The following is a 26,624-nucleotide window of genomic DNA, read 5'->3' as shown; positions in this document are numbered from 1 at the left end:
TTATACACTCTTAAAAGACAATAGCACAAGACAAAATAGCAAAAAGTAATTAACAACTCTGAGCATAGATAGATGACACCACACTGAGGCCGGAACGGCCGCCCCCCCCCCAAGGAAATGATATTATTACTTGGGAGAATTTGTTACAAGTACACGGGCCCAAGAGCAATGCACAATGAAAACAAAGTATCAAACCCAAACATGTTTGTTGATGCCGAGTCTGAAGTCACCAAGGGCTGCCCCGTCCATAGCACCTTCCAGAGTCACACTTCGCGTGCAATCCACCCGTCCCTGGCACTACGGATCACGCCGTGCCAGTCCTAGCGATGGGGCACCCTCACGGAGTTGACTCGGTGAATGGAAGAGGAGTCCAGACATAGGAGAGCAGGAGAATTCCTCATTCTTCGCGATGAAAATCTTCTGGAGCCACCGTACCTGCTGTTGTACCTGCTGTACCTACTGTACGACCAGAATCAGCAATTAATGAAGGTACTGTACCTGCTGTACCTGCTGTACCTGCTGTACCTGCTGTACGACCAGAATCAACAATTAATGAAGGTACTGTACCTGCTGTACCTGCTGGTGTACCTGCTGTACCTGCTGTACAACCAGAATCAACAACTAATGATGGTACTGTACCTGCTGTACCTGCTGTACCTGTTGCTGTACCTGCTGTACAACCAGAATCAGCAATTAATGATGTGCTCCAGCCTGTTTTCTCTAAATCCCAGCCAACAGTTGTGTTTTCTTCCTCCAAAATGCAAGGGAGAGGGCTGGAAGTGAGGCGCCTTCCTCCCATGCACATAATTGGGTGTGGTAGGTGGGGTAGGTGGCCAACCCCCACCCCACATGCTATAAAAGGGTGCCCAGGCCAAAAGAAGGTGCCCACACTTATAAAGTGTCCACCTACTTTTAATGAAGTATGAAACCTGTAAGTTATAAGACTTATAACTTAAAACTCTTATTAAAATAAGGATTTCCCACCTGTTCACACGCCACAAAACCTGTCAGAGACAAGGCATTCCACGGCTCACGGGAGGGCGTCCCCGACCCCTGAGCTAGACACACATGTCAGGCATGCAAACAAAACCAGTTCACGCGAAAACATTTCAAAGGCAGGCAAACATGAGTGCACAATGCAACATTGTTAAAGGATAATCTCCGTTCATGTACTTGCACAATACTTGACATTTCCGGGCACAAACAGGCCCACCGGAAAGTCAATTCCAGGTACACACACAGTGTACAATCCACCCGTCCCTGGCACTACGAATCACGCCGTGCCAGTCCTAGCGGTGGTAATCCAGAAACATACACCGTGTGCAATCCACCCGTCCCTGGCACTACGAATCACGCCGTGCCAGTCCTAGCGATGGAGCACCACTACGGAGTATGCTCATCCAGAGCCCAAAGCTCACACAAGAAGATAAGAGGACCATTAGATAGCTCAATGGTGACACCTTCTGCTTTGGTGGAGGGGTCATCTCCACTGTTCTGGGTGCTTCCCCGCTATTCCTGCACCTTTGGAGGACCTCCCCCAGCCTGGGAAATTTTATGGCTTTTTCCACATTTTTTGGTACCTTTTTTGGCATATTCCACATTATGTCCCAGTGGGTTTGCTTTATGTTGGCTGACTGGGCTCTCATGGGCTTTGCCCTCAGTTGTATCATCTCATTTTTCGCTACGTTTTAGAGGAGTAGTTTTCACACAGAGGATGGCTGCAAATACCCTCACCATTTCCCAATTGGAGGACTCCAAATTTAATGGCTCCAATTATCCCCAGTGGAAGGATGCCATCTTTAACCTTCTGGTGGGTCTTGATCTTTGGTGGTTCATCGATGCTTCTACTCCAAAGCCCGACCCCGCAACTAACTCACCACCACAGATTGTGAATTCCTGGACCAGCATGGATCTTTGGGCTCGCACAGTCATCTCCTACAACTTGAACTTGTGAGGGCAAAAGGACGAAAGGACCAGATGTATGAGAGATCAGAGCAAAACAACACAGCATGAAATGGGTGAGTGAGTGTATATATGATGGTGAGTGAAAACATGTACAAGAGGCCCTCTGATGTGAGGTGACTTTGAGTAGAAGACCGGTGCAGAAGCAAAGATGATGTCGGAGTTGAAGTAGGGTCGATGACGAAGGCTCGCGTTGATGTGAGGCGAAGGCACTCCGAGAGGTGGTCGGTGTCAGGCTTGCGTCGATTGATGCAGAGGCACTCCGAGGTGGTAGTTGTTGGATTATATCATCTCTAGAGGGTCTACATCATCTTTTTCATGCTTGTATTGGCCATTTATGAGGCCCTTCATTGGCATATCTTAGTAGAGATTATTCAGCATTTTTCTACCATTTTTTGGTATTTTAAAGGCATTTTATGTAGCATTTAATGCTACAGCCATGCTGTCGGCCTGCTACAACTCGCCGACCAGCATCCTGAGGTAGTATATAAGGGCTGGCTCTCTTTCCCTCAGTCTATCTCATTTTTCAGCATTCAGTTGAGGTCATTAGCAATTGCTACTACGTCTCACCATTGTACAACACCTACGGGCTTCCCTCGTGCTCAGATTTCAGCAATAAACATCAGTTTCCAGCATTTACAGGTCTTGTACCTGGGCCTACATCTGTGTTTTATATTTGCTTCACTTTCTTTCATGGTATCAAAGAAAAATGCTGATCTGTGTGTTGGGGTAAAGGCATTATGCCCACCCTTATAGTGTGTACAAGCCCATAAGTTATAGTACATAGTACACTTAGTACTTTTAATGTACTAAGTGCACTATGTGTACTAGTGCAATATACATGTGTGATAGGGGAGTCACACACTCATTCCCATGAGTTGACTTATCCCCACAACTCTCTCTCTCTCTCTCTCCTTGTTCTCTCTGTGTATGTCTCCCACATGAACTCTAACCCTAATTCATACTCCCATACAACTGGTATCAGAGCACAGGCAAAGGCAAGAGCAATTGCGGACTGAATTTCAGTCGCATCTGTTGGGTAGAGTTGCTGCAAAACCATACAGGCGCTGATTTCTCTCCTGGCTGCTGAGCTATGCAACAAGTGTGGTAGGCAGTGCAAGAGTAGCAGCGCACAGTGTGTAGACAGCCACACAGCCAGTCGTAGGCTTGCAGCAAGGCACCTGGCCACCTATGCGAGTGGCGCTCAGCAGCAAGGCGTGTGACCACAAGGTGTGTGAAGGGAAGACTAAGCAGGCGTGAGCGAAGAAAAAGCCAGCGCATTCAACCTTGTAGGCGTCGAGCGTAGCTGGAGGAGTCGGGCAGCCATTTCTGCGCTGAATCACACGCAGGCGTGTCAGTGCTGGACAGTACAGGTACGCAGTCGTGTCAGCGTTTCGGTAGTACAGGTGCGCAGGCGTGTCAGCGCTGGGCAGCGCATGTACGAAAGCGAACCATTCGGCAACATTGAGTCGGTAATACGTGCGCTACACCAGCGAAGGGGATGAAGTGGCGGGTCTGGCTTGGTCTCGTTCAGCGAGCTCGCCTTGCTGCATCCAGAGGAGACTCCGCCAAAGGGCCCCTTCGGAGCTTATCTGCAACAGCTCGCCGTTTCTCAAGTGCTGCATCACGGAAACCATGGCTTTCGTAAGAAACACTAAGAGTTCTCAACAGCAGAGCGCTTGCCATTGAATCACTACATGCCGGATTGACTAGGGCCGCCTCGCAGAATCGAATCCATAGCAGCATCAATACAGCAAACCCCCCTTTCCTGCAACAAAAAATCAGAAATTACAAGGTATTTTGCTTCAATTTTTTTTGGGATTTGCAATTGAGCAGGTACAATCATCAATTGAGCAGATATAGGTGCTGAATTGCTCAATTTTTGAGCAAAATTGGCAAAATTGGGTGACATTGGTCACAATCAGGATCAATTTGCAGGAAATTGGATGTCATAATTTGGGGCTTTTGATGTAATTGTGCAATCAAGCACTCATACATGCTGTATGATGTGAGAAATCGCACATTTGGGCAAAATTGCAGCAAATTGCAGTGCAAATCAAGGGGCTTTTGTGCCGATTAAGTTGATTTGCATGCAGGCAATCGCATTTGATGCTGTGGATAATGTGTTGATGCCTTACAAGCACTCAATGTGCCTGTAAATCAAGGGACTTTCATGTATTGAATGTATATGTGGCCTGGGGGAAGCATCGCGAAGACTCTGGATGCCTTCATGTGCGTCAATGTACCATGTATGATTAGCAATTGATCTTAAATCAAGGGGCTTTTCAAGTTCGTATGCTTGTTGAGCTTGGCAAAGCAGCAGGCAAGACATTTATGCCTTGAATCCTCAAAAATCAGCTTGCAGTCAAGGGGCTTTTGCCCAATTTCTGTTCGGGACTGTTGTATGCAGTGTTCGGGACTGTAAAAGGCTGATTTTCACTCATTTGGACAGCCAGGAGAGCATTTATTGCTACTGTACCTGCTGGTACAGATTTGGCACAGCTTTGTGCAAGTTTTGGCATGGCTGTACACTGATTTGAGTGAGGAAAAGGTTCAATTTCAGTTGCTGTACTTGCCGGTACAGGTTTGGTACATCACAGGTGAGCACTTAGTACTGTTGTACAGTACTTTTGAAGGGCAACAGAGCACATTTAAGGTGCTGTCCTAAATCTGCAGCAACCAGATTTTGGTGATTTCATCACATACAGTGGAAAAAAAAGTTGCATTTGTGCTTCCGTAGTGGGAGATAAAGCTTGGGAGAACAACTGTGAGCACTTTGTGTGCTTTTGGTGCAGTGTTTGCACATTTTGCAGGGAGTCAGGCATTGACAGGTTGCATATTGCTATGGCAACCACAGGTGAGAGCTCTTCATTGCTTCATATCAAGAAGCTTGAAGGCTCGCATAATTATGATATTTGGCAAACCCAGTGCTACAATGTGTTGCTCCAGAAAAAGCAGCACAAGCCTATCAAAGAAAGGGATGTAATGCCCGCTTCTCTTAGTGCTGAAGAGTGGGAAGATATGGATGAGCTGGCAAGATCTACTATCATGTTGTCTGTGTCAGACTCATTACTTTTCAGCATTCGTGAAGAGAAGACAGCTTGGGGAATGTGGCAGAGATTGCAAGACTTGTATGCCCAACAAAGTGCCTCAAGCAAAGTGTATTGGTTGAAGAAACTCATAGGTCTTCAAATGAAGGAAGGGGCGTCTATGACAGCCCATTTAAATGAGTTTAATGGTGTTGTCAGCCAGGTAATCAATCAAAAGTTGGCAATGGACGATGAGTTCAAAGCCACCTTTCTCTTATGCACTTTGCCAGAGAGTTGGGACACATTCAGGACAACCACTAGCAATTCAAATGCAATGCTGTCATATGCAGATGTTGAGGGCAACACTGAAGGCTTTGCGTTCCGACAATGGTGGAGAGTATATGTCCAAACAGTTTCAGGACTTTTGTGATGCTAAAGGCATCAAGAGAGAGCTCTCTACTCCTTATGATCCTCCACAAAACGGGACAGCAGAGAGGATGAACAGGACCATTCAGGAGAAGGTCCGTTCTATGTTGTCACATGCTGCATTACCTCATGGTTTTTGGGCTGAAGCTGTTATGACAACCGTTCATCTACTAAACAGGTCACCTAACACGAGGCTTGGTGGGAAAGTGCCAGAGGAAGTATGGACAGGGAAGCCTCCGTCATACAAGCACTTGAGAGTGTTTGGTTGCGTTGCGTACGTGCACATACGCAGGGAAATACGCACCAAACTTGATCCTAAGTCTCACAAATGCATATTCCTAGGATATGATGGTGACAGAGGTGAAATGGGGTATAGACTTTGGGATCCCGTGAATAGAAAGATTATACGCAGCAATGATGTCATTTTTGATGAAACATGCATGTATAAGGAGCCTGCAAGGCAACAGGAGCCTGGCAGAGTCATCTTTGATGATGATGGACATCATGGACAACAACCAAGGGCTGTAAATCAGCCATTACAGCAGGAAAACCAGCCCTTAAATGGTGCTGAAAATGGTCCAAATGGACAGCCAGAGATGGCAGAAAATATCCCTATGGATATACCACAGTTAGAGGAGATACCGGGCATGATTTTTCAGCCTTATGGCATGGAACAGGAGCCACCAATGGGTGATATGCAGGCTGGACAGCAACCTGCAAATGATGGTCATTGGGTACGGAGGTCCACTAGACCCTCCAGAGCCCCTGACAGGTTTGTTCCAGGGGTTGACTACTTGATGCTCACTGACTGTGGGGAGCCCTCATGTTATAAGGAGGCTTTACAGAGGGCAGACAAAGCTCTTTGGGAGCGTGCCATGAAGTCAGAGATGGATTCTCTGCACAAAAATGGAACATGGAAGTTGGTGCATTTGCCTGCAGGCAAGAAGGTTTTGCCATGCAAGTGGGTGTACAGGCTCAAAGTTGCACCTGATGCAAAGCCAAGATACAAAGCCAGGTTAGTGGGGCTAAGGGCTTCAAGCAGGAATATGGTGTGGACTTTGAGGAGATCTTCTCTCCAGTGGTCAAAATGACCACACTTGGAGCTGTGTTAGCTTTGGTTGCGCATGATGATCTGGACTTGATTCAGATGGATGTGAAGACAGCTTTTCTTCACGGTGATCTCCATGAGGAGATATATATGCAACAGCCAGAGGGTTATGCAGTAAGTGGAAAGGAGAAGCTTGTATGTAAGCTGAAAAAGAGTCTTTATGGGCTCAAACAGGCACCAAGGGAATGGTATCACAAATTTGATACATTCATGAAATCCCAGAAATTCAGGAGAAGTGACATAGATCACTGCTTGTACACAAAAAAATCTTTGGATGGCAGTCTATTGATCCTCATCTTGTATGTTGATGATATATTGATTGCCGGGAAATCTCGTAAGGAGATGGATACCTTGAAGCAGAGGCTGCACCAAACCTTTGATATGAAGGATTTGGGTGATGCAAATCACATCTTGGGTATGCGGATACTTCGGGACAGAAATCAGCATGTGTTGTATTTGTCTCAGAAGGAATACATTGGCAAAGTCTTGCAGAGGTTCAATATGGACGGGGGGGAAGAAGACTTGTACTCCTTTGCCTCCATATGTGAAACTCAGTGCTATGGACAGCCCACAGTCAGATAGAGACAGGGCTGATATGGCCAAGATTCCGTATGCTTCAGCTTGTGGCAGTCTCATGTATGCCATGGTTGCTACTAGGCCGGACATTGCATTTGCAGTGGGAGTGGTTTCTAGATACATGGCCAACCCTGGCAAGAAGCATTGGGAAGCAGTGAAAGGTGTCATGAGATACCTGAAGGGCACACAGGATATGTGCATATGTTTTGGCAAACAGGATGCATTAGTGCATGGTTACACGGATTCGGATTATGCCGGTCATCCAGATAACCGGAAGTCTACTACCGGTTATGTGTTTACATTCACAGGAGGTGCTGTGTCATGGATATCCAGGATGCAGAAGTGCACTGCCTTATCTACTACAGAGGCCGAGTATATTGCAGCCACAGAGGCTTGCAAGGAGGCATTATGGCTATCTCGGTTAGTGGTTGATTTGGGTTATACAGGGGATATTCCATTGTTGCATTGTGACAGTCAGAGTGCCATTCAGTTGGCAAAGAACCCTGTCTTTCATGCAAAGACGAAGCATGTGGATGTGAAGTATCACTTCATCAGAGAGGTGATAGAGAACAAGCAAATTCAGCTTGTTAAGATTCATACGGATGATAACCCGGCTGATCTGTTGACAAAGAGTTTGCCTCCGGAGCGGTTTGCTCATTGCAGACACTTGATGGGCATTGGATGAGGCCAGTTTCAGCCTTGATATGGCCTTGTATATTATCATGTACCTGCTGATTTTTTCTTTTCCTTCATTTAAGGGCACTTTGCCTCTAAGTGGGAGGTTGTTCGGGTAAAGGCATTATGCCCACCCTTATAGTGTGTACAAGCCCATAAGTTATAGTACATAGTACACTTAGTACTTTTAATGTACTAAGTGCACTATGTGTACTAGTGCAATATACATGTGTGATAGGGGAGTCACACACTCATTCCCATGAGTTGACTTATCCCCACAACTCTCTCTCTCTCTCTCTCTCCTTGTTCTCTCTGTGTATGTCTCCCACATGAACTCTAACCCTAATTCATACTCCCATACACTGTGAGTAGAAGAAAGCTGCGTTTTCTGTTTTGGAGCAGAGGCTTCGACAGTTTGCTGCGTTTTTTGCAGATTTCAGCGTAGAAGGTGCTGCGTTTTCTTCCGAGAGCAGAGGCTTCCTCAAGAGTGCTGTGTTTTCTACATCTGACACTTGGGACTGTTGTATTTCTGAATTTTCAGCAAAGATTGCTGATTTTTGTGATTGCTGAAGCCCTCTTCTAGGTGCTGAGGACAGGGAACTACATCTTGGAGAGATCTTCCTCTCCTTTCAGTTTCCCACTCTCCCTCCCTTTCTTCTTGCTTTGCACAGCCTGAGAGGAGGACTTGCTGATTTTTTTCATCCCCTTTCCTTTAGAGAAGGTTTCTTGTCAGAGGACATGGCTTCAAGAGATTTCTCTATTGCTGCTCCTTCTCCTGTTGATTCTCCAACACCATCACAACCTGGATCCCCTACTCCTGTTGCTCCATAGGTGGTTCCTATTCCCAATCTTTCCTCTCTGAGTTTCTCTCATCCAAGTCTTGCTCCCACCCCTACCCACATACCATCCTACAATCCTCCCCAAGTTAGTGACTCCATGAAGCTTTCCGCAACCAACTATCATACTTGGTCTTTCTACACTTAGTTGTTGCTGGAAGGAGCCGGTGTGGATGGCTATCTCCACACCTCACTTGGTGGACCCTGCTTTGAGAAGCATATTGGATGCTCGGGCTCGTCTTATCATCATCCATTGCATGACTCCATCCATACAAGCACAGTTTGTCTCCTTCTGGAGTAATGCTCATCAGATGTGGACAGAGATCCAGAGGAGGTATGGGAGAGTTTTGACAGTGAAGATTACCAAATTGGAGTCAGATCTGGAGAAGCTTACTATCACTGAGTCAGATAACCTGATTGAGAAGATTGGAGAGTTTTCCCATATGAAGCTGCAACTTGAGGAGTACGGGAGCACCATCAACAATCCCATCCATAAACTTCTTGGTAAGTTGCCTCCAAAGTTTCAGAGGAGGGATCTACCAAAGTTGCATACATGGCAGTCACAGATTCATCCACTTCTTCAAAGGATTCATTCCTCGTGATCATAGATACGACTTCTCTTGAAGAGGTTAGTGTCACACCTGAAGCGGTGGAATGTGTTGGTGATAGTGGTGCTTCTGTCCACATGACCAATCAGGACCATATCTTGGAGGACTACCAGACTATCTCTTCTTTAGTTCGTATCGGCGACAACTCTTCGCTTTCTGTCACCGGTGTTGGTAATGTTTCTTTGGGTTCCTCTACCACCTTACATGATGTTCTGCATGTACCACGAATTTTCAAAAATCTGTTTTCAGTATACAAAGCTTCTCAGAAGGGACTTGGTGTGTACTTTGATGATGAGGTCATCGAAGTAATCGACAGGAAGACTCTCGGTTGATGCCAATGGAGTCCATGATGGGGGTCTCTACAAGATCACCAATTTTTCTTCCCAGATCCCTCACACTGATTTCCATATTCATCAGCTTCTCACCCGTTTTGGCTTTGGTTTCTGAGGCAGATACTTCTTTGTGGCATTCTCGCTTTGGTCATGTACCCATTGTTGCCTTACAGAAGTTCCATTCTAAGCGGTTGTCAGCGGACTACCTCAGCTCAGGTCTCTCTCACACATCTCCTCATCTTGCATAATGGGCAAGCATCATCGAGATGCATTTCCAGAGGAGGCCACTCATCGCGCAACTCGAAGAGACTGGAGGTTATACATGCAGATCTTGCAGGATCTATGGAGGTTGAGTCTCTTGGCGGGGCTTGATATTTTCTTCTTCTTGTGGATGATTTCACTCGCAAAGTTTGGGTATGTTTTCTGGCTCGCAAGTCAGATGCTTTTGCCAGTTTCAGGACTTGGATCGCGATGGTGGAAAATCAGTCTGGGGGTAGAGTTTCATTCATCCGGACTGATAATGGTGGCGAGTTTGTACCATTTGATGACTTCCTTGCCTCGAAGGGCATTCACCGACAGACTTCAGTTCCTTACACTCCTCAGCAAAATGGAGTTGTGGACCGAAAGAACCGGACCGTCATGGCCTTGATGTGTTCTTGGCAATCCGGTAATAAAATCCGTAGAAATACTTTCCCATTTATTACCTGGGATTTGCAAAGGATGCAACTACCCAGCCTGTCTAAAGCGTTCAGCTTTATTTGCTTGACAAATCTGACACTTGAGAATATAATCTTCTACATACTCTTTCATTTTCGGCCAATAAAAAGTGTGTCACTAATGATAGTGTTCTGTGTACCCTAGGGTGTCCAGCAGAAGGGGCGTCGTGACACTCCCTCAGAATCTTGGACCTAATGTCCGGGATCTGTGGTACACAAATTTTGTCATTACGGAACAGTAAACCATTCCGAATTATCCACTGGCCTCCTGCAGCCTGAATAGTAGACTGCTCAGTCATCGAGTCTTGGTCAATCAATGAGCTCCCGTCCTGGATCTTCTGCCAAAATGGACCAAAATAACTATCAGTCCTGCAAAGCCCTCTCAATGACTGAAATAAGTTAGTAGAAATCTCGGTGAACGACAAAGTATTCACCTCTCTAATCCGACTAAGCGCATCTGCAATACTATTCATGGACCCTTTTCGATAACGGATCTCAAAATCAAAATCTTGCATTAACTCTGCCCAACGAGCTTTCCTTCCTCTCAAATACAACAAAACCGAGAAAAGAACGAAGTTGTTTCACTGTTCGTGGTATAGGCTAGTCCAGAACCTTGTGAACTCGGTCATAGTCAATGCTCAATCCATCTCTAGTGATCTTGTGTCCCAAGTAAATGATGTCAGTCATAAAGAACTCACATTTACTCAATTTAGCATATAGTCGATTCTGTCTTAAAATAGATAAGACAATCGTGAGGTGTCTGACATGATCCTCAAGAGTACGACTATAAATCAAAATATCATACAGGAACACCACCACAAATTTCCCCAAATGTTCATGAAAAAGATCGTTCATCATTTGTTGGAAAGTGGCTGGAGCATTGGTTAACCCAAAAGGTAATACGAGAAACTCGTAATGGCCATACCTAGTCCGAAAGGCGGTTCTTTCGACATGCCTTTCATGAATACGTATCTGGTGATAGCCAGTACGCAAATCGATCTTCGTGAAATATTTCGCTCTTGCTAACCGGTCAATCAGGTCATATGATCTAGGGAGAGGATAACGGTTCTTAATGGTCAGCTTGTTCAATCTTTTGTAATCTATACACATTCTCTAAGTATTGTCCTTCTTTCTCCTAAGTAACACAGGTGCACCCCAAGGTGATTTACTTGGACGGATCTGGTCCATCCTCAAATAATCTTCGAGTTGTTTAGCCAACTCATCTTCCTCAGCTTGGCTCATCCTATAAGGTGAAATACTGACAGGATGAGCAGCAGGGATCAAGTCAATACGATGATCTACTGCCCGTTCAAGTGGTAAACCCGATGGCAGTTCCTTAGGAAATACATCTTGAAATGAATCAAGTATCTTCTGTAATTCTTTGCTTTCAAACACAGTTAATTCATTCACATCCATGGAAGGGGTGAGAAAAGAAGAAAGTGGAATCAATACACAATGGAAAGCGGTATACAAAGAAGAATCCATTATATTTTCAATTTCAATTGTATTTACAAGAGGTCCCTGAGAGGGATGGATACAATCACCTAAAATACTATACTTGGTGTCCCTATGCTGAAAAGAAAAAATATGACTAGACCAATCTATCTGGACGTCAAGAGTCTTAAACCACTCAATCCCTAATAACAAGTCTACATTTTCCAGATGCATAACATAGCATTCCAGAGTATCTTTGTAGTCCTGAATCTGGATTGGAAGCATCTCCACCTTGCGATCCCAAACTTGTCTTCCCGCAGGTAGACGTACCTCATAGGTATGGTCGCTGAGTGTCGTATCAAGACTCAATTTCTGCACAAGTTTGTAGTTAACAAAATTATGAACTGCCAGGGTCTAAAAGAATGTGAACCTTATGGCCATTCACTTCTCCATAAACGTGGAGAAGATCATGCATGCCAAATACCTTAGAATTGAACAGACAATCAGAACAAGTATTAGGGCGAGAAAGTACAGTAATTGACTTACCTGTCAAAGACAACTGGTTAGCTGCCTTTGGTTTGGGTCCTGCGTTTGACTTGGTACCCTTGTGCTTTGGGCACTCATTACGCATGTGTCCTTTTTCTTCGCAGATAAAACAACGTCCTTCCTTCTTGAACTTCAAAGCCCTAAGGAGTCGTTTCTTCTTCGCTGGTGTCGAACTTGTACTCTTCGAAGGTTGGTCCGAAGACTTTCCTTCTGTCGTGTTAGCCATAGGTGCGGAGAACTTTCTTTTACGCTTGTTCCCCTGCTCGGTAACGGGTTTCGACTTGGAAGAGACCATCGTATCGTCATAGATACGAGCTGAATGAATGGCCTCGTCCAAAGTTTTACATTTGTTATTTTTAACCTGTAATCGGTACGAGTCGGGTAAACCAGCCATAGTTACCGCGGAACGGCGTTCCGCCTTCCTGGAACGTCGGAACGCCGCTCCAAAGCGCAAGGCGTGCCCGGAACGTGGAAACGGGAGCCGGAACGGACCAGTTGCCGGGGAGCGTGGCGGAACGCGTGTCGGAACGCTAGGGCGGAACGCACGTTCCGGGCGTTCCGGAAAAAGTGTACTTTCGCTAGTCGCCGGCGGCCTTTTTTTCCCAGCGTCGTACGGCGGTTTTTCGCTTTTTCGCTTGCTTCGTTGGCTGCGCCTGCAACGTTGGCTGCTCTCCATACCACTCCACGCTGCCCCCTTGGCTGCCCCGGCCCCCCTTGGCTGCCCCACAGCCTACAGGCACACTCTCCATTCCACCTTCCTCTTGGCTGCCCGGGCCTGCAGGCTGCCCCACACTCTCCCTACCTTCACTCTTGAGCCTTGGCTGCCCCACACTGCACAGTGCACACTTGTCACTCTCCCTACCTCCTCTTGGCCCCTTCTTTTGCTCGGGTGGCACTCGTGACTCGAGTCTTGAGCACTCAGCAGGTAAGATTTAAAATTTACGCAATGAACATTGGATTTTGGAGATTCTAGTTTGCTGCGTTTTTTTCCACTTTGTGGACACTTTACTTATGTCTCATGCAAGGGCATTTTGCATGTTTTTTTAATTTTCAGCCATTTCATCAATTTCAATGGCACCTCCTCGTGGCATAGATGCAGAAAACAGATCCCCTTGGTGGAATGAGGTGGATCTTGTGTCCAGATATGATAGTGCAAGAGGAGGAGGGTCACGCAAGTGGAAGTGCCACTTCTGTGGATCCATTAAGACTGGAGGCACGGATCGTGTGCGAGCCCATTTGTTGGGGGTTAGAGGCAAAGGCATTTCTGTTTGCCCTACAGTGTCAGGAGCAGATATCATACGATTGCAGGCACTTGCAGATAGACTTGATGCAGCAGGGAGTCGGCCCTCTGTTCTTGATCCTCGAGGTACATCATCATCAGCTACACCTGCAGGCGTGGCATCTTCAGCGAGTGCATCTACTCCATTATTTGGGGCTGCTCCACAGCCATCCGCACATGGAACAAATGCTTCCCAGACCCAGGCTTCACGAGGTCTAGTGCAGGCTAGTCTTGTGGCATCATGGCACCCTGGGAGGAGGGCACAAGTAGATGCATCAGTGGCACGGTTTTTTAATGCTGCAGATGTTCCTTTGGTAAAGGCCCGCAACCCATACTTTGCAGATATGGTGAAGGAGATTGCTTCTTTCGGACCTGGCTATGCTCCACCTTCATCCGAGGCATTGCGCACTACACTTCTAGCCACAGAGAGGACGGCCATAGAGGATGCCTTGGGACCCATTCAGGATGTATGGCGTAGATGTGGCGTCACTATCATGGGTGATGGTTGGAGTGACACCAGGAGCCGCTCCATTCAGGGTATCCTTGCCTACTCCAGAGGATGTAGCTTTTTTATTAAAGCTATTGACAATTCAGAGGCGGGCAAAACTGCAGAAAGATTGGCAAATATTTGGAGTGAAGCCATTGAGTACGTGGGTCCCAATAATGTCATCCAGTTTGTTTCTGATGGAGAGAACTCAAACAGGGCAGCATGGAGGATCATTGAGGATAGGTACCCACATATTTGCTTCACCCCTTGCATGTCACATGGGCTCAACAATCTCCTCAAAGATATTGGTAAGATGCAGTGGGTGGAGCCTTCTATTGAAATGGGCAATCACATTGTTTCATTTATCACTCGCCACCACTACATTTTGGCTGTATATCGACAGAGATCCCCAAAGGATCTCTTAAAGTATTCAGATACACGCTTTGCATATAATTTCCTTATGCTAAAGCGTCTTTTTGAAGTGAAGAATCATTTGAGGCAGCTTGTAGTTTGTGAGGAGTGGGATGCATGGCGAGAGCGTACCTCAGTGGCAGGTATTCCATTGTTCTTGATGACACTTTTTGGGACACTGTTGAGGTATTGTTGCAGGTTGTGCGGCCAATCATTCTTATGTTGAGGCTTCTTGATGGAGATGAGCCTTGCATTGGCAAGGTGTATGAGGGGATGGACAGGATGATTGAGAGAATCCTATCTCTACAGACTTTGGATGGGGGTAGGAGATAGGAGCTATCTCGTCTTGCGACAAGCAGGTGGACAGAGTATCACTCTGCATTAGAGGCTGCTGCATTTGTGGTGGATCCAGAATTTCAAGGCAAAGGACAAGAGACAGATGCAGAGGTTGTGCAGGGTTGGGAGGATATCTTGAGGAAGCTTGTACCCAGTGTAGATGATAGGAGGAGGGTTCGTGAAGACCTTTGCTTCTATCGACAAAAGAGAGGCCTCTTCGCTTTGCAGGATGCACAGAATGATAGGTTCAAGATATCCAGTGCACGGTGGTGGGAGGATTATGGGGCAGATACACCATTGCTGCAAAGATTGGCCATTCGAGTGCTTAGCCAGGGTGCTAGCTCCTCGCCATGTGAGCGCTTATGGAGCAGTTTTGGAAACATTGCAAGCAAGAAGAGGAACAGGCTTGGTGTCCAGAAGGCAAATGACCTTGTATTTGTTAATGCAAACTTGCGTTTGCTTAACAAGTTCAGGGCTGAGTGTACTCCAGAGCCATTTATTGGATTTTGCCTTGATCTTGATGACAATGATGGTGAGGATCAGCCAGAGGGAGAGGATGATGTGGAGCAGCATGAGGATGAGCAGACTGAGGGACAGCCTGGACAGGAGGATGAGATCCCACTTGCTGATGACTAGTCTTTGACTCACCAGTTACCTTGGCCCTTGAGGCTAGTTTTGTACTTGTCATGCGATGTACTTTCTTTTTCAGTTTCTATATATCCAGATTCCACATGCGATGTACTTTCTTTTCAGTTTTTATTTGGAGTCTGGACTCTTCAAATTTTTAATGTTTAAGACTTTAAAGTTTAATCTTGGATATTTTAAATGTTTTGTCATTTTAGTCCTAAATGCCGATATGTCATATGACGTGGCGTTCCGCGACGTTCCCGATCCGCTCCCGTTCCCGTTCTCGCTCCTGTTCCAGCATCCGACGTTCCCGGAACGTTCCCGTTCCGTGGTAACTATGAAACCAGCTACGAAAAACCCCAAAAGAGTAGTGGGATCCATCTTTGTAGCTTTCATCTGCAAGTTAGGAAACTTCTGGAGGTAGACCTCATAAGTGAGGTGCTGCGAGGTCATGGTCAAAGCTGAAAACCGGGCAACAACATCATAATCATCCTCTTTCTTGAGGAATTCTTTCTTGAAAATGTCTTCAAATTGTGCCCAAGTCGTTGGCTTAGGGTTCAGTTCCTTCCACCAAAGCAAAGCTTTGCCGGACAGGAAACCTATTGCTAACTGTATCTTCTTTCCATCATCATATGGATGAAACTGAAAGTGAACTTGCCACTTGTGTAGCCACGTGTCCACGATCTCCTTGGTTCGCTGCTTTTGCTCGCCCCCGAACGGTTCCGGAGTAATATTGGGGCCTAAAGCTGAAGCCAAGGTATCCATACCCGAGAAAGTAGAGAGGGTAGTGGTCAATAGAGTGATGGAGTTCTGCAAAGCCTGCATCTGCGCTGCGATTTGTGCCTGACGTTCCGTCGAAGAAGCTTCGAGAGCTACTTTGAACTCTTGGAAATCTGATTTTGACACAAAATCGTCAAAAAGATCGGCATCGGTACCTTCCGTAGCCGGCAAGCCTTCGCGTTCCACAAGGGGCTCCACCTCTGATTCTTGGGTCGACATCGTGAAGAGTATACGCGGAGAGAACATTCGATCTTTGCACAACGAAAGTGCGAGCGAACTCGAGAGCTTGAGAAACTTGAGAACTTGAGAGATGTGTGGCAAGAAGCCCACGTGAGAGGGTTTATAAAGGTTTCCCAAAAGCCAAAAAAAATCTCGAAAAGCTAGGCTTAGCTTTTGCTTTAGCTTTTGTGCTTTTTTTTTGAATAAATAAATAAATAAATAAATATATATATATATATATTTGAATATATATATATATATGGATATATATATTCTTTTTCCTTAAAAAAAAAAGGACCTTTAAACTTTGGAGGAGGGTCTTTTCAAACTTAGAAAATTTTAAACTCTTAAAAAAAACGAAAGCTAAAAACGTAAACGTAAGCTTTCCTTGTTTTTTTTTTCTCTTCCTCCTGGATTAACCCGCCGGGCTGCCATCGTGGACTGCTGACGTCACCTGCAGTCGGCTGCACCTTCGCTCGAGCGCCTGTGCCAACTTGTCCGCCAGCGTGCGCTTCGCCAGACTACTGTGCGTGGCGTGGGCGCCAACTTGCTGACAGTGGTATCAGAGCATACCTCGTGAACGAGCAAGTCGGTAGGTAGAGAAGATGAGGTCGAAGAACTATATGTGTTAAAAAAGCTTGCTGTTTTTTCTGTGCATACTGCTGTTTTCAGATTTAGTATGTGTTTTTTCTTCATCAAAGAGCCCCATGTTGATGGGAGATGGTAGTGTAATAGGGTTGATTGCTTTTGCAAAGAAGAGGAGTCGTGTCTGTGCAGTCGCACGAGAGAAAATAGAAAAACAGAAAAAAAAGCATGATGCTTTTCGTTGTTTTTTAGCGCAAGAGAGAGAGAGAGAGCGCATGCGTTTTTGAGAAGGTGGCATGCTGGCGGGTTTGCACGCTGGCAGGCTGGGACAGGTTGCTGGCGTTGGGCTAAGGCGGCTGCAGGCACCTTAGGCCTGCGCAGCCAGGCGGCCAGGCTAGCGCAGCCAGCCCAGGCGGCGCCTAGGCCAAGCGGGCTGGTGCCCAGGCCAAGCCTGCGCAGCCCACCCAGGCAGCGCCCAGGCCCACGTGACCATATAGCCATGCTTACATAAGCTGTCGCTCGCAGGCACAGAAGACGCCGGTTTCATCAGCATCCGTCGGCAAGCGTGCAGGCGACAGCAAGAAAGCAGCTGGGGTATTGACGTCAGCAGTCAACGATGGCAGCCCGACGGGTGAATCCAGGGGGAAAGAAAGAAAAAAAAACTAAGGAAAGCTTTCGTTTTTTTTTTTAAGCTTTCAGTTTTTTGGAGTTTAAATGTTTTTTTAAAATTTTTTTAAAAGAACCCTCCAAGGTTCAAAGGTTTCAAGATGTTTATTTTTTTTAAAGACAATAGAATATATATATCCATATATATATATATACTCATATATATATATATATATATATATATATATATATATATATATATATATATATATATATTTATTCAAAAAAAAAACACAAAAGCTAAGCCTAGCTTTTGGAAATTTTTGGCTTTTGGAAAACCTTTATAAACCCCCCTCAAGTGGGCTTCTTGCCACACATCTCTCAAGCTCTCAAGTTCCCGTGCACTTTTGTTGTGCAAAGATCGAATTTTCTCTCTACGTACCCTCTTCATGATGTCGACCCAAGAATCGGAGTTGGAGCCCCTCGTGGAACGCGAAGGCTTGCCGGCTACGGACGGTACCGATGCCGATCTTTTTGACGATTTTGTGTCAAAATCAGATTTCCAAGAGTTCAAAGTAGCTCTCAAAGCTTCTTCGACGGAATGTCAGGCTCGCCCTAGTACTTGTTCTGATTGTCTGTTCAATTCTAAGATATTTGGCATGCATGATCTTCTCCGAGTTTATGGAGAAGTGAATGGCCATAAAATTCACATTCTCTTAGACTCCCCTCATAGGTATGGTTGCTGAGTGTCGTATCAAGACTCAATTTCTGCACAAGTTTGTAGTTAACAAAATTATGTGAACTGCCAGGGTCTAAAAGAATGTGAACCTTATGGCCATTCACTTCTCCATAAACGCGGAGAAGATCATGCATGCCAAATACCTTAGAATTGAACAGACAATCAGAACAAGTACTAGGGCGAGAAAGTACAGTAATTGACTTACCTGTCTCAAAGATAACTGGTTAGCTGCCTTTGGTTTGGGTCCTGCGTTTGACTTGGTACCCTTTTGCTTCGGGCACTCGTTACGCATGTGTCCTTTTTCTTCGCAGATAAAACAATGTCCTTCCTTCTTGAGCTTCAAAGCCCTAAGGAGTCGTTTCTTCTTCGCTGGTGTCGAACTGGAATTCTTCAAAGGTTGGTCCGAAGACTTGCCTTCAGTCGTGTTAGCCATAGGTGCGGAGAACTTTCTTTTATGCTTGTTCCCCTGCTCGGTAACGGGTTTCGACTTGGAAGAGACCATCGTATCATCATAGATACGAGCTGAATGAATGGCCTCGTTCAAAGTTTTACATTTGTTATTTTTAACCTGTAATCGCTACGAGTCTGGTAAACTAGGTACGAAAACCCCCAAAAGAGTAGTGGGATCCATCTTTGTAGCTTTCATCTGTAAGTCACGAAACTTCTGGAGGTAGACCTCATAAGTGAGGTGCTGTGAGATCATGGTCAAAGCTGAAAACCGGGCAACAACATCGTAATCATCCTCTTTCTTGAGGAATTCTTTCTTGAAAACGTCTTCAAATTGTGCCCAAGTCGTTGGCTTAGAGTTGAGTTCCTTCCACCAAAGCAAAGCTTTGCCGGACAGGAAACCTGCTGCTAACTGGATCTTCTTTCCATCATCATACGGATGAAACCGAAAGTGAACTTACCACTTATGTAGCCACTTGTCCACGATCTCCTTGGTTCGCTGCTTTTGCTCGCCCCCAAACGGTTCCGGAGTAATGTTGGGGCCTAAAGCTGAAGCCAAGGTATCTATACCCGAGAAAGTAGAGAGGGTAGTGGTCAATAGAGCGATGGAGTTCTGCTGCAAAGCCTGCATCTGGGCTGCGATTTGTGCCTGACGTTCCGTCGAAGAAGCTTCGAGAGCTACTTTGAACTCTTGGAAATCTGATTTTGACACAAAATCGTCAAAAAGATCGGCTTCGGTACCGTCCGTAGCCGGCAAGCCTTCGCGTTCCACGAGGGGCTCCAACTCCGATTCTTGGGTCGACATCGTGAAGAGGGTACGTAGAGAGAAAATTCGATCTTTGCACAACAAAAGTGCACGGGAATTTGAGAGCTTGAGAGATGTGTGGCAAGAAGCCCACTTGAGGGGGGTTTATAAAGGTTTCCCAAAAGCCAAAAATTTCCATAAGCTAGGCTTAGCTTTTGCTTTAGCTTTTGTGTTTTTTTTTGAATATATATATATATATATATATATATATATATATATATATATATATATATATATATATATATATGTGAATATATATATATGGATATATATATTCTATTGTCTTTAAAAAAAATAAACATCTTGAAACCTTTGAACCTTGGAGGGTTCTTTTAATTAAAAAAAAAAAACATTTAAACTCCAAAAAACTGAAAGCTAAAAAAAAAAAACGAAAGCTTTCCTTAGTTTTTTTTTCTTTCCCCCTGGATTCACCCGTCGGGCTGCCATCGTTGACTGCTGACGTCAATACCCCGGCTGCTTTCTTGCTGTCGCCTGCAGGCTTGCCGGCGGATGATGAAACCGGCGTCTTCTGCGCCTACGACAGCCTATGTAAGCATGGCTATATGGTCACGTGGGCCTGGGCGCTGCCTGGGTGGGCTGCGCAGGCCTGGCCTGGGCACCAGCCCGCTTGGCCTAGGCGCCGCCTGGGCTGGCTGCGCTAGCCTGGCCGCCTGGCTGCGCAGGCCTAAGGTGCCTGCAACCGCCTGTAGCCCAACGCCAGCAACCTGTCCCAGCCTGCCAGCGTGCAAACCCGCCAGCATGCCACCTTCTCAAAAACGCATGCGCGCTCTCTCTCTCTCTCTCGCGCTAAAAAACAACGAAAAGCATCATGCTTTTTTTTCTAGGCGTGTAACTCTGCTCTATATACACAAAAGAATCCCGGAATTGGTACAACAATGACAAGGGGGCTGGGGGGCCATTTTATATGGCCCCCCAACAGCAGTCGGTCTGCTGTAGGGCAGCCGACAGGACACAAAAATCCCCACGACTGTAAAATACAGAGTCGGCCAGCAGCAAAGGGGGTCGGCCAGCATCAGGGAAGTCCATGACTCATGCAAATGAGTCGGCCACCTCTAGAGTCTCCACAGATGCAGTCGGCCAGGTTCAAGGTCCTCCTGCCACTACAAGACTGCCTCCCATGCCACAAAAAAATAGGGAAAAATGGGGGAAAAATACGGAGAGTGGGGAAAAATGAGAAAACACCTAATAAGGGCGGGCACACCCACAACAAAGGCTCTGGTGTATATGTATAGACAGGAGATGACTTCTAACAACACCCTTGGTGGATTCCACAGAGTATCGGCAGATTGTTGGCTCATTGCTTTACCTTGCCAACACCCGTCCAGACATCTCCTATGCTATGAGTGTCCTCAGCCAGTTCTCATCAACCGCTCGCTGTGCCGACACTTTCCCGGTTACTATTTTCTCGGATTCTCAGAGTGCTATTGCTTTAGCACTGAATCTACGGGGACGATCCAAGCATACTGAAGTGCATTATCATTTTTTACGCGATTGGATCGAGTTGGGCCTTCTTCGACTGACCTACCATTCTATCAAGGACAATGTGGCTGATCTCTTCACCAAACCACTTCCGAGAGCTACTGTGACACTCTTCCTCTGGCAATTAGCTCACCGTAGCCTTGCTTTCGGCACTTGGTTGGCTATCGTTGGTAGGCCGGCACATTGTGTGTGGTGCAACCACCCCCTAGAGTTGCAGAGCCACTCTTCGTCTCCACATTACCGCCTCACCGAGTATCATAACATGGGGAGGTGTTGCCCAGGTGACAGTGATTGGTCCCGCCCTCCATGATGAGGAGGCCGTAGGAGGGCAGGCTCTCTGACTATTGCATTGCAGGATTGGGCTCTCTAACTATCACATTGCAGGATTGACACTGTTTCCACTCCTGACCTGCCGGCTGAGGCATGGTCTCGACTCAAGGAGGGTAATACCTCATGTGAGGGTTCTGAGCTTGTACATGTAGCCTATGGCTGTCTGATCATAACTAATAGAAGGATCTTTTCTCTGGGGCCTGTGGGGGGGGGGGGGGTGGGGGTGGGGGGTGTTTTGGGGGAACTCTCAAGCCAAGCTTCTCTATTATTCTCTACCTGTCTTTATTGAAATTTGCATAATCTCGAGGTAAAAATCCTTTTCAATTTTAGAATCTTATGCAAGATCTCGTTGGCAGATCTTTGTGGTTGGACAGAAGCTCAAAGGACTACTTTTTGCTGGGCACAGATTGCTCTTGTGGCGTCTTCAACCTGACCTTGTGGGGCAGGATCTCTCAGCGCTTCTTCAGAGGGTTGCAGAAAGGCCACTCATGTCATTGAAGAATGAACTACGGCATAGGCAAGGATGGCATAATCTTATTATCGCAATGGCATCAGGATCAGACATATTTATAGAAGCAAGGAAAACCTTAAATGCTTGGCTTCTGGCTTCGTAAGTTGTCATTGCCATTTTTCCAAGAGAACCCTCAAAACTATTAAAGTTCAACCTTAAGCTTTTGTCACCTAACTTTGCTGATGCTTGCAGAGGTGCTCCATGTATCTGGGAGCTAAAAGCAGAGCTTGGTGCCACTGTTCGGGATGTGCTGGAACATCCATATTCGTGGGGCCTGTCTCTCGAAGAAGGGGCTGGTCTTCCCCCTTTGTCGACTTTTTACCATGACACGTTGCAATCTCCAGTCAAGATTCTTACTAGGGCGCCTACCTGGCCTGGATTAAGGGAGCTTGCTAGTTTGGTTGACAAAGAAGCTTCACAGATTATGGGCTGCCCAAAATCTTTTTGGGAGGAGGGCGATCCTCTACCGGAAGATTCCAGAGGTGTACAAAGCAGAAGTGCAATGAATTACAGGCAGTGGGCTCTTCGAGACTCTTTGTGGTATGAAAAGCTACTGGCCCCTTGAACAATAGCTTGGGTCTGGTTTGCTTGTGCCTTTTCTTTTGGCTGCCCTTATGTTGGGTGAAGCAATAGGGGTTTGGCTTCTAGAGACTGTTCAAACGAGAACATATAATTGCTGCTTGAATACTAGGGCAGGGCCCAGGCTGCTGGCATAGATATGCTCCCATATTGAAAGTTTTTTAATGGTGAATTAGGCTGGTTACAGATGTCTTTCTGCCTGTCAGAGGGAGACCGCCTATCAATAATGGACCGGAAATCTTGCCTGTCCTGGAACTTGTGGGAGTGTCTGCAACTGGGTTTTGAGTGTCTTTTGTTTTTTGTTTTTTGTAGGATGCTCTTGATGGACTTTCCTGCATGGCTTCAATATGCATCTCTTTCACTTTTCCAGAGGCTGAACCAGTCATGTGAAACCAATGGCAGCAGTTGTGGCACTGGTGGTGCACCTCTCAGACAGCAACCGAACACAAATGATGCGGAGGATTTGGCAAGGTCAAGCCATCAAGAAATTGCAGCAAGATACATTGCATGGCATTTCAGTCCCCAGGATCCGAAGCTTAGAGATTTCGTAGCGAGAATGCTGATACAAACAGTGCAAAGTTGGCTGTGCATCGAGGATGAGAACTGCTGCAACACTGAAGATAGTGGAAAAAAGATCTCTACAATAAAGCGGAGAAGGCTGATGGTTGAAAACGGGTATAATTTTGAAGCCACATGTGAGGAACAGAAGAACCTGGGGGGGGAGGATGTTGCTGAATGTAACAACATGCAGTGTGGGGTGGGCAATATAGATGCTCATTCCTTCAAGCATGTCATGCAGGCAGTTCAACGTTGGCTTATGAACTTTCAGAATTGTTGTCGTCTACTTGATAGCTACACTCAAGGAGGGCCTTGTCACACAGCTGGAACTGGAAACAAGCATCAAGCTAAGAGGAGATTGTTGATGGGTGAGGCTGTCGGTGAGTGCACACCTGCCACAGAGGAATACTTCTCACAACCGGTGGCAAACTCAAATCACTGTAAGATGTCTTCGTTTTTTGATACGCTACCGCTTGTAGCACTTTCATGCTCTCCTGGGCTACAAAATGATGCCGTAGTCCACCTCATCCTCCACTTTGTCATGTCACAATACGAATGCTCATCACCAAAAACACACGGCAGTGAGGCAGTGCGGACACTCCATGTTTCTGAAGGTGATCATGGTGCTTATGCATATCAAGGCCTTGCTTGCAGAGAGCCGTCCCACCGAACTGAAGATTTTCGGGATTTATGTCCGGCCCCATTTTGCTCGGATTTCTCTCTTCATGCATCATCTTCGGCAGCCTCAGGCATAGCAAGAGTCTTTAAGTTTCTTGAAACTTTAGATCTTTTGGAGACTTCCGTGTTTGTGAATGGATGTAATGGCTTGAGATGGTTTAGTGGCTTCAAAGAGAAGATTGCTAACCAACTCATAGCATGTATATGCTCTTGGTCTCAGCATGTGGACGACACACAATGTCTAACTGTACTGGATGACTTGCAGCGCCGGGCTTCCTTATGGGCGTCGAGGACTGGACTTGAAAGCAAAACATTGAGGGCCTTTAATAAAGTTTTGCAGAGCTTGGATGTCCTTATTGCCTCATCTCTTGTGGAGGATACACTTGTAGATGTGTAATGCTTAGACAGCCTTCAGAAGTGCATGTATTTTTATGCTGCATAGATCCAACCAAGCATTGTTAATGGTTTTGTTTATGGTGTTTTTGCTTGGTTAAGGTGTGCTGTATAATAATATCAAATGATTTGTAACTTAGCAGTAAACAAAGGATACCTGTATGAAAATGAACTTTTCTAGCACACAAATATACATGAGGATGGCTGTCACTTTTTTCCTGGTGCGTCATTTGTTCACGCTTATTAGTCCTTTGAAGTGTCGGGTTATGCTTTTAGTTTTGATATTGCTCATATGAATGACAGTTTGTGCATTGTATTGTCACATACGACACTTCTGAATGCGTTAGCCCAGAGCTAGAACTGGGTATCTGCCTACCTGATTATGGCTTGTTTAAGGAAACAGGGAACCAAGATAGAAGTCCAGCATGCAAACGATCAGGGTGGGAGCAGTCTTCATTTATGATGAATGGACTCCAGGGAGCATGTTTTTTTATGTGAATGTTTTTAGTGCTATGACACTTGAACATTTTTTGACAGCTTTGGATATTAGCTGTGTGCCATGTAAGTGATTGTGACATATCTGCTTGGCCTTTTGGATTGCTTCCATTGGTGAGATATCAGTCCCATAAACTCAAAGTATAGCTACCAATCTTGATCATAAATCCATGAGTTGAGACTGGAAAGCAGAGATGTCAAACATGGCAAGCCCGAGATGCTTGACTGCAAAAGATGACTTTTGGCATGGGCTATGAAGGTGTCTTCCTTTTAAGGGTTTCTGGTTGAGGATGTCAAGATGGTACATTTATTAGCTGTGGCCTTTCTATCTTGGTCCTAATGGTTGATAGGGAAGAGTGTGGGATAATATGAAGAATGCAATTGTATGTTCTAATTCACCAGATTCACATTTCTATGAAAATTGTATATTTCAAAGAGAAGATTGGTGTATGACATTAATCACCTCAACAAGGGCTTAATTTTTGAAGTAGTTGACCTTGCGGTGGGCACATGGCTCGCAATTGCGGGATGGACAGCAGTGTGGGGAAGATGCGAGGGTCCAGATGAGTCTCATTGACATTGTCTTTGGGATTGCCCGGGTTGCCATTCTCCACCTCTTCACATCTGGCCCTGACACAACCCGCATGGTCACATGGGGAGCAGTATCCTGGCAGGTAGAGGCTGGCCCAGCACTATTCTATGGGGATGATGGTGATGGCATAGCCCTCATGCTCCCGTACTGCCTCTCTTCAGGGGTGTTAGTGGCCACAGCCCCCGCCCCCGCCCCCGTGCGACATTGGACCCCAGAGACCGGCACATGCCAGCTCTGGGAGCTTATTTGGTCACTTGGTAGATCTGGTGTGTGCGCTGCAGTGAGATCGTTGATGGTGAGCCTACTCCCCCAGCAGAGAGACCGTTCACACTTTTTGGCTAGATCTCATCCACATCCTTTGGGGGATTTGGAGCACCCGATAGGGGATTAGAGCACATACAGAGATGGCGGGCAGCTTTCCACTGCACCTAGAGCACCAGACCCTTCTACTCCAGAGAGGAGGGCACGGTCACCTGGCATTACAGGCCACCGGTTTGGCTCCCTCTGAGAGCAGCCATAGAGGGAGCCCCTTTGTAGCAATAGATGTTTCTATAGAGCCGAGGGACAATTGGTACTTAGATGATGTGATTTGTAACTGTGAGCTAAGAGAAAGAGGTGTTTTAATTGGGAAACCAGGGTTGAGGTTTCCTTACAGCTGTGAAGTGATATGCTACTCTTTATGGACTATATACTGGGCCCAAAGGCCATTGCCTCTAGCTCTGCAGATTGGCATATTATTACAGTGCCACATTAGCATCTGTACGTCCGTATTGATTATTGGGACCTATCAGTTCTAGGTAAGTACCAATTTTGGTTGTGTACCGATTTTGGGCAAATATCAATTCTAACATGTTATCATCAATATGTGCGCACACCCCTTGAGGAAGGGAACGGTACGTCCAAAGGTTGTCTTTACACCACTAGAAAGGGTATATGCGTATGTTTGTACTGTTTTAAAATGCATATGCAAGTACAAATGGAATGCCTACGTCTTTGCCATGGTGCCTATGCAGTGTACGTCAGCCTAGAACTTGACAGGATGTGGTCTACTAGATGAACGCAAAGCTTGTATACGGCTTCACACTCATTAATATATATTCAAAAAATAGAAGGTTGAGAGCTCTGAAGGGTGATAAAGAAATCTACAAGCTGGATAAGATTAAGCAGGAAAATAGCACAACCATGGGGTTTTGTTGAGAGAACAAAAAAAGGATGTTGGAGAAGAATTCGCTTTATTGATAGTGAAAACCAAAGATTGATGTTTATGAGAAAATCCTGTGAGAAGATTTAGAGCTCCAAAGAGTGATGAAAACTTACTTTAGAGCTCCAAAGAGTGATGAAAACTTACTTTACCACATGAGCAAGATTAAGCATGAGAATAGCACAACCATGGGTTCCATAGAGTTGGCTTTAAAACAA

The 26,624-nt window shown here is 45.9% G+C and overlaps 1 protein-coding gene across 1 annotated transcript in view; it reads left to right on the top strand.

Moving 5' to 3' along the window:
* The window catches only part of LOC147612691 (acyl-CoA synthetase family protein), a 34,310-nt gene extending 9,977 nt beyond the window's left edge, over nt 1–24,333 (top strand). Inside the window, exons 4-6 of the mRNA XM_086783257.1 lie at nt 21,806–22,009; nt 22,103–22,450; nt 22,802–24,333. Coding sequence (XP_086639383.1) covers nt 21,806–22,009; nt 22,103–22,450; nt 22,802–24,122 — 1,873 coding nt within the window. The 3' untranslated portion in view covers nt 24,123–24,333. The remainder of the gene's footprint in view (nt 1–21,805; nt 22,010–22,102; nt 22,451–22,801) is intronic.
* The last annotated feature ends 2,291 nt before the right edge of the window (nt 24,334–26,624 follow it).

The sequence above is a fragment of the Cibotium barometz genome, chromosome 45 (assembly GCF_041138505.1).
Source record: "Cibotium barometz isolate CiBa-2024 chromosome 45, ASM4113850v1, whole genome shotgun sequence".
In the NCBI taxonomy this organism is placed as follows: domain Eukaryota; kingdom Viridiplantae; phylum Streptophyta; class Polypodiopsida; order Cyatheales; family Cibotiaceae; genus Cibotium; species Cibotium barometz.
This window is presented reverse-complemented; position numbering and strand designations above follow the sequence as displayed.